Source organism: Phaseolus vulgaris, chromosome 5 (genome assembly GCF_051622355.1).
Source record: "Phaseolus vulgaris cultivar YP4 chromosome 5, ASM5162235v1, whole genome shotgun sequence".
NCBI lineage: Eukaryota > Viridiplantae > Streptophyta > Magnoliopsida > Fabales > Fabaceae > Phaseolus > Phaseolus vulgaris.
Window position 1 is genome coordinate 12,987,205 of NC_143502.1, and position 16,650 is coordinate 13,003,854.

At 31.8% G+C, this 16,650-nt stretch overlaps 2 protein-coding genes across 2 annotated transcripts; one reads left to right on the plus strand and one right to left on the minus strand.

Moving 5' to 3' along the window:
- Nucleotides 1–1,312: 1,312 nt before the first annotated feature.
- Nucleotides 1,313–8,946, plus strand: LOC137835278 (haloacid dehalogenase-like hydrolase family protein). The gene is made up of 12 exons (XM_068643713.1): nt 1,313–1,765; nt 2,887–3,023; nt 3,496–3,591; nt 4,456–4,575; nt 4,717–4,806; nt 5,039–5,218; nt 5,608–5,763; nt 6,542–6,691; nt 6,767–6,868; nt 7,808–7,917; nt 7,999–8,117; nt 8,727–8,946. Exons 1-12 carry the CDS (start codon nt 1,546–1,548, stop codon nt 8,816–8,818), a joined length of 1,572 nt encoding a protein of 523 aa, XP_068499814.1. The 5' UTR covers nt 1,313–1,545; the 3' UTR covers nt 8,819–8,946.
- A 5,706-nt stretch (nt 8,947–14,652) lies between these two features.
- LOC137835279 (VQ motif-containing protein) lies at nt 14,653–16,164 on the minus strand. Its single transcript, XM_068643714.2, has one exon. It carries the CDS (start codon nt 15,511–15,513, stop codon nt 14,821–14,823), a length of 693 nt encoding a protein of 230 aa, XP_068499815.1. The 5' UTR covers nt 15,514–16,164; the 3' UTR covers nt 14,653–14,820.
- Between the last annotated feature and the right edge of the window lie 486 nt (nt 16,165–16,650).

The following is a 16,650-nucleotide window of genomic DNA, read 5'->3' on the forward strand; positions in this document are numbered from 1 at the left end:
CCAGCGCATGAGAAATTCGTTCAGCTAACCCTAGACTCCTTCCTAACGAGTTGGTTCCACCTCTCACTTAGCCTTTACTCCCTATTTCACTTCAAACATCGTGACATCCTCTTGCTTTATTTAACTATCCACAACCATTCTTATCATCTCCATATAAAACACAAGTAAAAAAAATAATGCAAGGAGAATAAGTAACCTATCATAAGTTTTACTTAAATCTAACTGAAGTGTTATAAAATATAATATAATGTTAAATAAAAACAAGTAATTCTACATAGATGATATATATATATATATATATATATATATATAATAAAATAACTATTTAAAAATCTTCTTAAAACAAAATCCAATCAAATGAGATAAACTTATAACAATGATACAGTGTATGTTTAAATTTCGGTTAAGAAATTAAGTTGAGTTTAAATTAAGTTAAGTGAATTGAATATTGAGATAAAAAAAAATTCTAATTGAAAATTGTGAACTTCTACAAGCCAATTTGGATCTTACATCAATCACAATTTTTTTCTTTACTTGGTTGGTATCATGCAAGACTACTTGTTAATAATTGACTAAAAAATAAAAGTAAGAAAACATTTTCTAAAAAAAGTTATGTTTACATGCGTAATAGGACCTTTTCCTATATTTAGAAAAAGGTGAAATGGTACTTTTATGCATGAATTCTTCATTAAAATTTTAAAAAATTAAAATAAATTGTTCATTAAAGCAAAACTTTTCTAAAAAAAATATACTATAAAATACGACTTTTCTATAATAGTAATTTTTAAAAAAAATTATCTATTAGATAAATTTTGCAACTAGTATTATAAGTTCATGGATGAGAAGAATTTTAAAGAAATATCTGACGAGCTTAATATGAACAAATGTTAATTATATAATTTTTAAAACATTTTTCAATTTAATTATATATTATTCTAAAGACACCAATGAGTTGAGAAGTAATCTAAAGATACCATTCGATTAAGTTATAGGTTATTTTCAACAACTCTTTTTTATTTGAGTATAATAATAACTTATTTTTAGATATAATTACTATAAAATCAACCAGCTATATTTTTTTATATTCTTAAGGATAATTACTATATTTTGTAATTGGAGAACTACGTAAGATTATTTCACAACTTCAATTATACTCATTTTTTTATTTTTTATATCAAGTTTCAAACACGTCTAAAAATATAATTTTAAACAGAATTAAAGAATAATACTAATTAACATAAAGAAAACAATTAATTTTAGTTTGATTTAAGTTGAAAATAGTATTTTATTACTTTTGAACCTAAAGACAAAAATGGTAATCACAAATTGAATTGCTATATTGAAAACCTAGATCACAAATTGAATTGCAACATCTAAACATTCCTATCCTAAATTCCTATATTTGACTGCGAGTATATTTGATATTCCAACAAAACGCACTAACACTCATGTCATGTTGTGTGGATAGAGAAATGCTTTTGCTTACAAATTAAGCTCTTTCATCTTCACTAATTCACTCACACTCTTTCTCTCTCTCTAGAATCCATGGCAGCCATTGGTCTGAACGGCGTGAAGGTGGGGACGACGTCGTCTCAGGCGTACCTTGAAGGCAAGGCCGTGAAGGAGACAAGGGCGTTGATGGCTGAACTTTGTCGCCATTTCTACACCCTTGGATGGGTCACAGGAACAGGTGGCAGCATCACCATGAGGGTCCATGATGACTCCATTCCCAAGCCTCAACAGCTCATACTCATGTCCCCTTCTGGTATCTTCCCTTTGCCCACCCTTTCATTTCCGACTCACAAGTTTAGATTTTTTTGTGCTTTATTGCCATCTTGGGCTTGTTTGGTTTCTGGGTGTGTGCCAGATTCTTTCCCTGCTGTAGAATCCTTTTAAGTATATTTGAACCTAGTTTGAACAAACATAACCACATAGAAGAAGAAAAACAAATTAGTCTTCCCTAAAATTATAAAATCATTATCGTTTTAGCTTAGCTGATTATTAATTTATGCTTAAGTTGGTTTTTTGGGTGGAGATTTATTTTCTTTATTTTCTTGTCCAGTAAATGCGTATGTATTGGCTATGTAGAAGTTGATCGAAACAAACCTTACATTCAATGTGGTTATTGCCTCATTGCTCAAGGTGTGCTTGGATAGATAGCTTAAATTCTTATTGGATAAACTTTTCTATATGCACTTTTAAAGAAAAAAGGAATGTAAGAGGAATCAGGCATTATTAAAAGGAGGTTAGCTTCTCTCGTAAGTTCAATGTATCATAGCTTTTTGAAAAAGTTAGATGAGATAAGAGAACTTCTATAAGAGTTAAGGACATAAGTTGATTTTAACATATAGCAAAAAGTCAATTCATCTTACCTTGCTATTTCATTTTCTTATAAATGCTTTTGGAGAAGTTTATCAGAGAGAGCCTAACTTTTTTTTCGTAAATTAAAATCAACTTATGCATTTTAACTTTTATAAAAGCTATAATGTTTTCTCTTAAAACCGATGTGTACAAGCTGATTTTAGTTAAGGGGAAAAGTTTAATTCATTTTTTCTTCTTATTTTTTTCCATTAAGTACTCTCGGAGAAGTTTATCCAAACATGGCTTTGATCATGCTATAAATTTGATGATGAATTCTAATCTAAATTAATAAGTCTGAAGGCTAATAAATTTTACCTAGAAGGTTGTTGAAATAAGCTAAAAGGGTTTATTATACGTACAAGTCATTCTTATGAGTTCAAATACGCCCTGTAGAAGCTCTTTGATACACTCCTTGATAATTTAATATGGTTTCTTTGTGCTAGAGATGATGAAATGAAACACTACTGTTATGCACTGTTAATTGATTCATTTTGATCTTCCTTTTTTGCTGAAAAATGTGTGCAGGTGTTCAGAAAGAAAGAATGGAGGCAGAGGATATGTATGTGTTATCAAACAGTGGAAGCATTTTGTCTGCTCCATCTCCTAAACCTTACCCACACAAGCCTCCCAAATGTACCGATTGTGATCCACTTTTCAGGAAAGTAAGTTTGGTTTAACAATAATATATTAGTTACTGTAATTGAGTGATGCAGACTTTGATATGCACATTCTTCTTTTGATATTTCCGCAATACTTTGTTCAACTGCTGTATGTATTTTGTATTTTTTGTGTGTGCACAATAGCTTTTATTATACTTTTGAATATATGAGTGTTGTCACTTAAAGTTCAGACATTTGAATTTCTGGGGGATTAAATGACTGACATTTGGTTGATAAGTGTCTCCATACCAATGTTTTGAATAAAATCTGGTAAATGCTATAATATCTGTAAGATTTACTTTAAACAGGAAGTGTCTAGTATTTGGCAAATAGAAGTGACTGAAATTTCTTGAGAATAATTGTCATTTTGTCAAATCCACTGTAGGCTAACCTAGAAACTTACAGATCCTATTTCTTTTGATAAATTAGCTATTGATATAAGCTTCATACATCTCTTTCACTTCCCCTGTTTTAGGCATATGAAATGCGAGATGCTGAGGCTGTTTTCCACAGTCACGGAATAGAATCTTGTCTTGTAACAATGATCAATCCATTATCAAAGGAGTTTCGAGTAAGTATTTTATTCATGGATGGTTTTTTTGTTTCAGATTAAAGACACTTTCAAAATTCTGATACATAATTGTTAGTTGTAATGTCAATATATCTTTGGACGGGGTTTAGATTGGTAATAGTGAATGCAGCTGAGCAATAGTCTCATTCCCTGACTATAAGACTATTTGATGGGTGCTCAATTCCAAACGTACAACTATCTTTTGAAAAAACAAGAGTTTCTTTATTCCAGAGAATTTAGTGGAGAAAAGATTCAAGTTCCAAATAATATACTATAAACTAGAACTTGCATGGGATATCCTTGTTGGTTTGAATCCTCTATCTGCTATTCTTATTTCCGAAATATAAGCAAGGCATGACACCAAAACAGTGAAATAATTAACATGAGAAATCTTGACACTTGATGAACATTTTGCACTTAATCTCTATTGTATTTAAATATGTGGCTTCTACCACCTCATGTACCCAGAATTTGAAAGTTTAGCTCTGCTTCTAATACTGAAAAAATTGTGAAGGAGGAAGGGCCAGGAATAGGCATTTATATGTTATACTTCTACAGCACAAATACTTTTTAACACGTCATTTTGAATGGAGAATTTTTATGTTTTCTTGGAAGAGGGTGGATGGGGGAGGCACGTGGCATCCTGCTTCCCTTGCATCCTTTTCATGTTTTCTGTTGTTATTTTCCTGATCAAATGTAGGATGCAGATTTTGTGTTGTTGTAGCTTATTACAAGTACTTTGTGAGAGACCAAACATACTTTAAAGTAATATGTTTCTTTTTCACGTTGTCTTGCTCCATGCTTTTGTTTCCTCTTCCTATAATACTATTTTCATTTGCATCTGGTTGTCTCCACAAATGGCAGATTACTCACATGGAAATGATAAAAGGAATCAAAGGGCATGGCTATTATGATGAACTTGTGGTCCCCATAATTGAGAACACGGCCTATGAGTATCAGCTCACAGAGTCTTTTGCTAAAGCTGTATGTTTCTTCTGATGATTATACATTTGAATTAAATATCTGTTTGGAAATCTGGATGATTTTTGCTTACTTTTCTTTTTCTCAGAAGAAAACCATGGGTGATGTGGCTTAGTTTGTTATTCTTTCTCTCCCATTTTGCAGATAGAAGACTACCCAAAAGCAACAGCAGTACTTGTTCGCAACCATGGGGTATTTGTCTGGGGAGATTCGTGGATCAGTGCTAAAACTCAGGTTTTTGCTATCTACATTCCCCAGGAAGACTGCGATGAATTTCATACATGTTGTTTAGCATTCTGCTTGAAGTTTCCATAAAATATAATACTGCAAAAAACAGGTTTTTTGGAAGGGGTGTTATTTACAGTTTTCATGCTCATTCTTGGAGTTTCAATAAAATATAATACTCTTCTAATAGACAGTTGTCTTTAGTCGTGCTTTCTGGTAAATTGATGCTATTTTTTTTCAGTCTGAGTGTTACCATTACCTCTTTGATGCTGCTCTCAAGCTTCACCAAATGGGATTGGACTGGTCGACTCCAAATCATGGTCCAATACAAAGTGCTAGGAGGGGTCTAATAAGTATTGATGGGGAGTCGAACGTGTCAGTTAAAGCGAGTAAATCTAATGGTGAAACTGATCCATTCCCAGTGAGTTCACTTAATCCTTCTATTTTTTGTAATCTTTAGGTCATTAAGGGGTTGTTTGTTTTGTGAAAATTACTATGTTTTCATTTTCTCCTTTTTCATTTAATTACAAAAATATCACCTTGTTTTTACTGTATTCAGTTTTCTAAAGTTTATACAAAAAACAGTGAAAACAACTTTTTATTGTTTTCTATTTTTACTGTTTTCCATACAAAATTTTGAGAACAGAAAAAAAAATTGAAAACGTTTTTCTAACCAAATGTCTTCTATATTTGAGTTTTTTTATTTTCTTAAATTCTTGAAACTATATCCTCTATTCACAGTCGACTGATAGTTCTAGTTCCCAATTCATTGAATAAAATTATTGATTTTTATCTTTATTTGGGTTGCAGCGTTGCATTGTTCTTGACATTGAAGGAACTACTACGCCCATATCATTTGTTTCAGAGGTTCTCTTCCCTTATGCCCGTGAGAATGTTGGGAAGCATCTATCTCTAACATATGATACCCCTGATACCAAAGCTGATATTGAGCTGCTTCGTTCCCAAGTAAGATTTTTTAGGTTGTATGGTTTAGGTATTTTTAACCCTCCAATTGGAATATTTGGTTTAGGCATTGAATAATTGTAATACAATACTATGGAATGTTATACCTTTTTAGTTGACACTGAAATGATATGTTAGACATGTGAGTGGGATTGTGGTTTTAAACTACTCTGTCCATGATTATTAAAAACATTAATATCGAATTGCCTGTCTGGTTTATGTCATTCAATTCTTCCTCAAGTGATTATACTTTTTTTGGAGTTTATTAAAGCATAGTTATATAGAAGTGGTCCATGAATGTAGAAAAGAGATGAGAAGGAAACTAAGGGTGTATTTGTTTTTTAATGTTTGATTTTTCAGTTGCTATGTTTTCACTAATGATTACATAAATATCACTGCTTTCATTTTGTTTCATTTTTCAAAAGTTTGTAAATGAAATGATAAAAAAAGTATTATGGAAGTGTGCCTTTAAGTCGCATAGATAAGCTTTATGGTAGTAATAGAGAACTATGGAAACCAGGGACTGCTAGATTGTAATATTCGAAGAATATTTACAGAGAGAAATATTCAGTGAGGTACATATTTATAGGAATTTGGAGAAGAGTGCTGAAGAAGCTAAAGCCACTGTTGACTCAGCACTGATGTGACTGGATACAGACGGTTACAGGGAAAGAAATCACCTACAAACAGAGACTAGAATAATAGTGTCCACTACAGTAACTTGTATACGTTGCATTCAGAGAATTTGGACCATTGACATCTCATTCAGTTTTTATAACAGGTTCAAAGTGACCTTGAACAAGGGATTGCAGGTGCTGTGCCTATCCCTCCAGATGATGCTGGGAAAGAGGATGTCATTGCTGGAATCGTTGCTAATGTGGATGCTATGATAAAAGCTGATAGAAAAATCACTGCCTTAAAAGAGTTGCAGGTAGTTAAACTTTGAGTTGAATTTATGTATCTGTTGACTTCATATTTGGGATATTGCTGACATTTAGCTATGCAGGGTCACATATGGAGAACTGGTTATGAGAGTAATGAATTGGAGGGAATAGTTTTTGATGATGTACCAGAAGCTCTAGAAAAGTGGCATGCCTTGGGTGTAAAGGTTGTTTTCCCTGATTTACCTTTTTCTAGTTCACTTTTTTAAGTTTCACTTGCTGACTATTTTCCTGCATTTTGACCATAGGTATCTTTAATGCTTAAGCATGATGCCAATGTTTGGCAGGAGGGTATAAGATAACCATAGATTGAGATGCCCTCTGTTAGCTAAGACCTGTGCGGTTGTGAGGGCATATGATGCCTTTCCAAACCCATTAACCGTTTTATATGAATTTCCATTTATATCCTTTTATTTATCACCTTTCATTCTTATAAATAACCCATTCATCTTTGTCCAATCTCCTTTTCTCCTTGGTTTGGTCTAGGTGCCCACAGTGGGCCCGTGAATGTGGAGAGGACTCCTCTCAAATAGGCTGGATAGTGGATACTGTCCCACTATGAAGAGTTCTCTTTGTATCATTTGCTTAAATCTGTCAGCCATCCATTACATCCTTATCTCCTTTATCCTACCATAGTACCATTCTTTTTCTCTTTCTGTCACATGTTGACTCACCTTGGTCCCACTAAACTGGCTTAAGAGGCCTACTATATAAAGCTACCAAGGAATAGAAACAAAGAGTTGGTCTATCTATAAAAAATTTCTAATTGCATTAATGTTTCTGCTTATGGGTACTTTTGAATGTGTAAAACATAAATACTTGATGTCTTATCTCTAGATATCCAAGATGCCAATCATGTGAAATGTCTATACCCTGAATGCCTCCTATCTCTCTTCTTTCTCTAGTATATTTCTCTTCTGCCTCTTTTAGTTGTCAAAATATACAACTCTACTCCCGGCCAAAGTTTGTGAGGGGTGAAGTAATTGTTACTTTTTGTTGGCTCAAGAATGAAATGAAGTGTACTCACATTTTGTGTGCATTCTTCACTGATATTTGGAGAGCATATTTTCTTGCATTTGAATCGCTATTTCTGATCTCCGCAACAGGTATACATATATTCTAGTGGTAGCAGGTTGGCACAAAGGCTAATATTTGGAAAAACAAACCATGGGGACTTAAGAAAATATTTGTCTGGGTTTTTTGACACCACTGTGGGGTAAGGTTTTTATTTTGATGTTCCCCCGAGACGATTCCTATCTAAAGATGCATGGATTCACTCAAAAACTCACTTTTGCAGGAACAAAAGAGAGACACGCAGTTATACTGAAATTTCTGAGTCACTCGGTGTTGATAAACCATCAGATATTTTATTTGTAACTGATGTACATCAAGAAGCCACAGCTGCAAAGGCAGCAGGTATGAACATTTTTCTTAATCCATCATCTCATTTATAAGTTAAACTTCATCAATTTTTTTTTTTGATCAGCAAAGAGTTAAACTTTATCAATAAACTTAGTCCGTGTGTTGCATAGCTAATTTTCGGAAAATAGTATGTTTTTGAGCTTTCTTAGGGAGCTGGCGAGATAAGTAAACTGAACCAAACATTATATAGTAACTACTTTATTTTTCTCTTGGTTGCATAGCTCATTTAATGTTTTATATTAATACTTGATTCACTAACAGTGTAAAATCATTTATACCACACGAAACAGAAGATGAGTATAACGTAACGTGTATGATGGTGTGTGAAATTGTTATCAATTACAATTATTTATCTTGGCACCCTTTGTAGTCCTTCATCTACTTACACACCACTTGCACCCACATTTATCACTGTGTGGCTCACTGCAAGCAAAAATCAAAATCTAACTTGGAATTTGTGTGGGCCATACTACCAATGGTGTGAGTGTGACCTCCCAATTGGAGTGGTAGAGGAATTTCCCTAGGATCCCACTGTTTATGGCCAAATAGGAAATTGCTTAGTTTGTCTGCACATATATTTGTTTAACAATTGTCCTGTTTCAGGTTTGGAGGTGATAATTTCTATTCGACCTGGAAATGGACCCCTCCCTGACAATCATGGGTTCAAGACAATCAAATCCTTCTCAGAGATCTAAGACCATTGGCAGTCATCTGGAATGGCATTAAATGTGTTATCATAACTAACAATAATTATGTAACGTTCAGTTCTTGGTATAAAATAATGTAATATATCTTGCTTCAATTCTCAAACTTTCAGTTTAAATTGCCTCTTTCAATGCTATTTTAAATGATTTAAATATACTCACTCTACATTTTCATCAGTTATTATTATTATAAGAAATTTTTCTTCTCAAGACATTGACATTCTGAGTAACCTAACAGATTTTATTAGTGAACTGGGATTGCTGAATAATCTTCGATCTATTTATTTATGAAAGAAAATAAAATGATTTGAGCTTTTCTCTCACAAGTTAAAATTGAAGAAAATTTAGTTTTTATGGAAAATTCAAATAACTTTTCTAAAAATTAAGTTGCAAAAATAAATTTCATCACGCATGAGGAATTCAATTCATTCTAACTTTGTATTTTCTTTTCTAATAAATGTTTATAGAAAAATATAGGGTACAATTAACATGCAGTACTATCAATAGCTATGATTGGTGGTTTTCAATGGTATTTAGAGTTTCATCTAATGTTTCTAATAAGATGTAAAATATCAAAGTAAAATTTTAAATTCGATTGGTGAACAACATTAAGAAAAGGCAAGTTCTCCTTCCACCTCCATATCTTTCGCCGTCATCTTTTTTTTTTTAATTCTAACAATATCCTTCTAAGCTAAGTATGAGAGAGTATGGTGTCTTTTTCATTTTCAAGTGATGGTGGTTGTTTGTGATGGTTGTCGGTGAACATTGGTGTTTGAGATAAGTTTTGTGGTGTACGATCTAAAAATCATAAAACTAAAAAAAACTAGGAGTGCAAAAATGGAATACAAAATTAAAAAAATTATATTCGCACTTGGTAACATCAAATACAACGAATCTTTTTGTCAATCATCTCACACATGATCAAATGATGAAACTGTTTTCTTAAATTTTGTGGTTGAAGAAGAATAGAAGTGTTATAGCTGGAAGAGATGTATGAATGTGCAGGAATCCAGCTTAGATTATTTAAAAAGGAAAGGTTATAATTTATTTAAGATTATTTAAAAAAATTTAAAAAGTTAAAACTGAGTTAAGATATAAAGGTTGTGGGAGAATTTGTCCATTAAGAAAAACTTGTGTAAATGTACATGAGGTAGAAGTTAGACTTATTAAATAGTGAAAAATAAAGTTTTTGAATGTATATTTAAAGGGTTTAATTGATAATTTTAGGTAAGAAATTCTATGGGAAATTTACGCTATCATGTACACAGTTGAATAAGTCGTGTTCGTAAAAATAATTTTCAAATAAATAAAGAAATTATGCTTGAAAAGATGAATCTCAAATGAAAAAGTGGTACTTATGTCTTAATCATATTTTTTTTTTCAAATTACAAGTTATGTTTTAAAAGACGAGTTCTATTTTTTTTTTCATAATTAAACTAGAGTCGTGATTTGAAGCTGTTTTTTTGAAGTTTTTTCTTTTAATTACATTATTTTTTTTCAATTGTGTATTGAAATAATTTTGTAAAGACTAGTTTTAATTTTTAATTTTTTTTGTAAAGTCATGCTTGCAAAGACGTTTTTCAATTTTTTATTGAAGTCGTTTCATTTTTTTTTCAATTCTTTTATGTTTTAAACAATGTAATTAATTATTTGTAATTAAATATTTTTATGTTTTTTATTTTTTAGGCAATGTAATTGAATGTATTTTGGATAATTTATAATTATAATCTATACAAATATTTAGTTAGTTTAAATAATTAAGTTAGTTATGTCGGATAATTTATTATTATAATAAATTACTTATAATTAAATGTAATTTCTAAAAATTTGAACTGGTTTCACAAAGTTATGTTTTACTAATGAAATAAGATTAATAAAAATTAGTAAGTTTAAATATCTTTAATAATCAACAAAATTTAGAGTTTAATGTACAAGAAATAACAACTCTTCAACTTGGTCGATCATCTATGTTATACATAGTCAAATTAAATTATTGGAAGTGTGATTATGGGACATTTCAAGTCCTTTGACTCTCGTGTTCGTCATTTATTCCACTTGTCACTTGCAACTACTAGCATATGTTGACCAAGTTTAAGTTTATGGTTTACACAATATTTATAAGGTTTAGAAAGTTCAATTTCATCAAATCTGAAATTAAGATTACTAGTTAACATATACAGGCTCAAACTTTATTCCTGACCCACACATATACACTGTAGTCAAGAACACCAACAACTAATCAAATATATAACAATGGATCAACCAAGTCAAAATAATAATAAAAATGTTGGAATGTCATACTCAAAAAAATTATCCATATAGACAACCTTTATATAATTTAGTGACACTCATTTAAATTTTGCTCAATTGCATTCTATTCACATAAACAATTTCATTAATTAACTAACTCAACTAAATATTTCACTACATTAAAATGATAAATTCTTCAAAATATCAATTACCAAACAATGAAACAATTATTTACATGACCTATAATTTAGTGACATTGTTTTAAATTTTCTAAAATTGCATTTAATTATAAGTAGTTTTATTAATTAATTAAGTTAACTAAATTTTAAATAACTTATATTTTCAATCTTTTTATTTGCATTAAAATGATAAATTCTCCAGAATACCAATTGTGAAATAAAAAATTAATTACCCTAAACCATAAATGTTTAATTAATTACACTGTTTAAAACATAAAAAACATAAAAATGAAAAATGTCTCAGACAACTTTATTAAAAAAGTTTTAAAAAATTGAAAAATCATCTTTAAATAAACATATTTCAAAGCACGACTTTAATATAATTGTAAAAAAAAAAATAGAACTCGTATATGAAATCACTATTTTTTTTTCATTTGAAAATCATTTTTACAAGTACGACTAACTCAATTGTGTACATGTTTTAAAAATTATCCATTTTAATAAAAACGAACAAAAATTAAATCATTTTTATAAATTTCTTCTAATTATATATTTATATTTTTCCCCCACTTAATTTAGGAAAGAAAAATTAAAGATATTATTGTATTGAAATGTGTATATTTTATCTTATTCTATTATGTAAAATATAAACAAATTAGGAATGATGCAAGCTTTTTTTTTTTCATTGTTCAATCAAGCCAATCCAATTGCACTCTATATTAGGTCAAGATAGATGCCTTTTGATTTAAGCAATGAAAGAAAAGCACACTATGATTTCTAATTTTGAAAAAGGTAAAAATATCTTCACATAAATTTTACATCATTCCTACGTTACTTTTGTTATATTTAGATTGGTGTGGAGCAAGTGAATGAGAAAGGAGGTTGCTTTGTGTTCAGGCTTCGTAGCGTGTTGGGAATTTATGTGTAATTCTTCAGCAACGTTGTTAATCACGCATGCCATGCCGTTTTTTTTGAACTTTCATTTCAAGGGTTAATTTCTATGGAGTATTAAATCAAGAATCTTTCAACTCATAATAAAAAAAAAATCATAAATCTTTGAAGCTCCATAATACTTCATACCAAAAACACAATTCCAGTCAAAATAAGTACCCATCAAGCTTTCTTCCATGAATTCCCTTCTTACCACTGCAAAAGTTTATTATTTCCTTTTTATCATTAAAAACAGAATCCAGTGAATGTAATTTTCCTTGGTCAAAGTCACAATTAAGCTTATCATTAACACTAAAGGTACTCAATTTCCTTTTAACCAAATTTCAAGCAGCTACACATGTTGAGTGTAAAATGGACCTTTATGATTCATCCACAATTATTAAAAAAGAAAACACCAAAATCCACCACCTACTTTCACATTAACAAAGGCTAAAGGATGGTTGACAACATGCCTAGTTTAACATAAAATTCAACTTGACACACCCATTGGGTTATTTCTACATATACTTCTTACAATTTATTTTTCTTTGTGCATGTTTCTGTCATTAGTCATCTCATTCCATACTTTGTATTTCATTTTGTTTCTATCTATGCATGTTTTTCTAAAAAGAAGTTCTACAAGCCTGTTTAACAAATCTAATTTCAGTTTTGTTTGTGGTATGTATGTAGATGATATGGTGTTAGCAAGTTGGTCATATTACAAGCCACCTAATTAGCTACTATCTTTGTGAAAAAAGTGGTGTACTAGAAGATGTATGGAAAAAAAATAGAATTACTTGGCAGTTTACTGTTCAATGCACCAGCTCTAGCAGTTGGGTCCAACCTAGATGCACCTAAATGACAAAACAAAGTCTAAAAGGGTGAAGAAAAGAAAAAGGGTGGTCTTCACATTTTCTCTGCTTTTGTTATTTACATATGGTTTCTTTTCGGTCTTACTTTCTCTTAAGATGATGATTGTAACAAAAGTCCCACTTTCTCTATCTTATCTCCACTCTTGTCATTTTGTCTACTCTTCAATGCTTCCCATTACACTATAACAAAATTTAAATCAACAAAAACAAGAACTAAGAAAGGGAAAATAGAAAGAGAGAGGAGAAATCTTCTTAGGTGCTCAATTTTATAAACTATTGGAATTTGGTGATCTCATGCTACATTTACTTTTAATTTTTGCTGACAATATGTATAGACTTTATGACATTCATTACAGCATAAAATGCAGTTTAATTGATCATAAAGTCTAATGATACAAGTTAATTAAAAATTAATACAGTAATTATAATAAAATAAACTATGGAAACGTTAAAATCATCTCTGCAAATGATTATTGATCAATATTTATTTATTAAAATAGTGAAATTTAATAAGATTTCAATAATAATGATAGGAACAAATTATGAAAGAAAAAGAAGTGCAGAATATACACAATGTATAGTCCTGCTGCCACTCTTGCACAGGCATGTAAGGGATCCACAACTACAATTAATTCGTTTTCCTTGTTTGATTTCTCATACCACACACCATAAGTGTTATCTTCTGATGTTGTGAAAACTTTGGTCTTTGTTTCCCTGGTACTAGGAAAACATTAACCTCTGTATGCGGGCCACACTGAAAGTTATTGTGATCAATAAACATGCATTAGTCTTACACAGCATACAATTTTTGTGTGATCAACACATAGGTGCTATGTCTAGATTATTGTTAGAAGTACAAGTAGGGTACTGACATTATGCATAAATGTTTGCATTTAAAAACGAAGCAAAGAAAGAAAAGAGGTATTTGCTTTACTTCTTGATCAGATTGTACTTGAAAACTGACACAGAAATGATTTTTCTTCCCATAGGTGTCAGCAAAAAAGAAAAAGAAAAAGAAAAGGAAATAGAAAAGAATCAAAAACACATTATAATTATCTGGGTGGAGTTACTTGAGAAAACTGATTAGACTAAAATTGGCATATAACCAAGAAGAGGGACCCTCTCACCCTTCATCAAGTTAACCCACCCACCTTCCTTTTGGTGCATCTTTCTGCGATGATGACAACTTAGGATATGTTTATGTCCTTTCCATCACCGATTTCCAGTAATATGTGTCCCTTCCAAGCAACCTCATTCCCTTGTCTTCTCTTCTTTTTTCCATCTTTGGATTCTCTTCATCCGAACACACACTTCACACAGGTGGTAGGTGGTGTGACACAGCAATCACAAACACAGACACTGTGAAGACCATTATTCATTGAATTCATCACACTGAATCAAAAGAGACACCCTGGCTTATGATTATTCTCAGGATGTGTTTTCCTAACAATAATAATGACCCTTGAAGAACTAGATGAAATAGGGAGAGAAAAAAAAAATCATCGGACAAAGACACTTTTTTTTTTTTTGCTTCTTTCATTTATGGAAAGGAAAAAGATACCAATATTTGAGGTGGGAAAACAAAGAAGGCGAATAAAGAAAGAGTTGCCATTTCATGGTAAGAAAGCCACTTTTACAATTAGACCAAGCTTTGTACCTTGTTGATGGAGGAAACCATAAACCATTCAAATCAAAACCCATGTAACCATTCTCTCTATCTAAATCATCCACAACACAGGACACAAACTCTTATCTTATCGCCTCAGGAGGGTGATTCTGAGACTCTAGGTGAGGTCAGTGGGAACAAAGGCAAGAGCTGTGGTTCAGAGTCTCTGGGGGTGGTCATGGGAGAGGGATGCAAGTAGAAGCCCTTTTCAGCTATGGCCTTTTCCTCCTCTGATGAGTTTCCCAATGAAGGTGAGGACTTGTCAAAAGGGTCATCATTCAATGGGGTGACAGGGCTGAGAGCAAGGGAAGGGAAGTCAAGCAAGCTTGGGGAGAGGATCTCTGGCTTATTTCTGGGTGAGAAGCCTGGAGAGTTGTTTCGAGCAAAATTGGGCATCAAGGTGTTGAGCATGAGGCTGTTCTTGAGGCTGTTCCTCCTCTCATAGAGCTTGCCCTGCTTCTTGGGTGGAGTCTTGATTGGGGGGATGTTGAAGTTTCTGGACGGTGGAGGTGGTGGTGGTGGCACTGGATCTTGTGCTTGCTTTGTGGTGTCAGAAGAGCCAGTTAACATTTGAACCACCTGCTTGAAAGTGGAGGTGTCAGCTTGGACAAAAGTGGTAGGGTAGGGGTCGGAGTCAGATCTGGGGATGGTCTTGGGAGTGAGGGGTGGTGTTGGGATTTGGATGCCATTGCTGTTGCTGCTGCTCATGCAGTTGCTCACATTGCTTGTTGGAGAGTTCATACGAGAAGGGTGGCTCTCTCTTTCCTGAAACCTTGAGCTGATTTCCATACCCTTGCACCAAAACCAACAAATTAATACCTGTCTACAAAGTAAGCAAGAAATAAAAAGGGTTAGGGGTGATTTGGGTGGGGATTGGAGAAGAAAAACATGGAAGAGTGAAAAACAAGGCTCAGGGAAAGAAAGAGAGGGTTGAAACAAAACAGGGGTTGCTTGCTTATTGTGCTTTGCTGTTCTTTCTATACTATATACTATATATTTTTTGGTTTCTTTTTCTCATACTATTCAAACTTTTTTGGAGCAATAAAATATTTCTCCCCCTTCAAAAATGATTTTTTTTTTCCCCTGTGGGGCTTGAGGGTGTTGCTGGCTAGAGAGAAAATAGCCCCAACAAGGCTTGGGATTTATAAAGACACAAGGCAAGGGAATTGTTAGAATTGGGAATTTGGTATGAGGCATCTGTACCACACCACTGGCAAAGCTATCACTGTTGTGGTGTTAAAAACATTTGTGACATTGACTTCAAAACCTAACTACCAAGACTATTGCATTTGCATATGTGTGATGGGATTGAAGATGATGATGAACCATAGATATAGATAGATAGATATATGTTCCAATTCATTCCTAGATTGTGGCTTTGTGTTTCACTTACAAATACTCACATGCATATGTAAACTAGTGAACCCTGCAACCTGCCTAACTTTGACAAATAAAATGACAAGAAAAGATAAAATAAGAGAATACAACGTTGTTTGTGTTCAAAAGTTCAAAGTTTGAAGAATATTTTTCATATTTGTTTTTTGCATTTTTGTGGAATAAGTTATTTCTTTTTATAAGTGTACACATAAGTTAATGATAACTTCTACATTTTTTCCTCCTTTTACAATTGGAAATGAGTTGGGTCAATTTATGATATCTTGTTTAATAGAAAAATTACTGAATTCAAACTTGAGTTAAGCTTATAATAAAATTTTCCATCTTTAAGTTGAAGTCAATTTAACTTCATCAACCAATTTAGTATAATAAAAAAAACCAAGATTATAGAAATAATTGACAATAACTTTTAAAATAATAATTATAAAAATAAAAATAATAAAGCATATATAACAACTTATAATTAAATAACGATATAAATATTTATATTGTCAATTAATACATTTAAAAAATAAAAAATATGTATTTAAT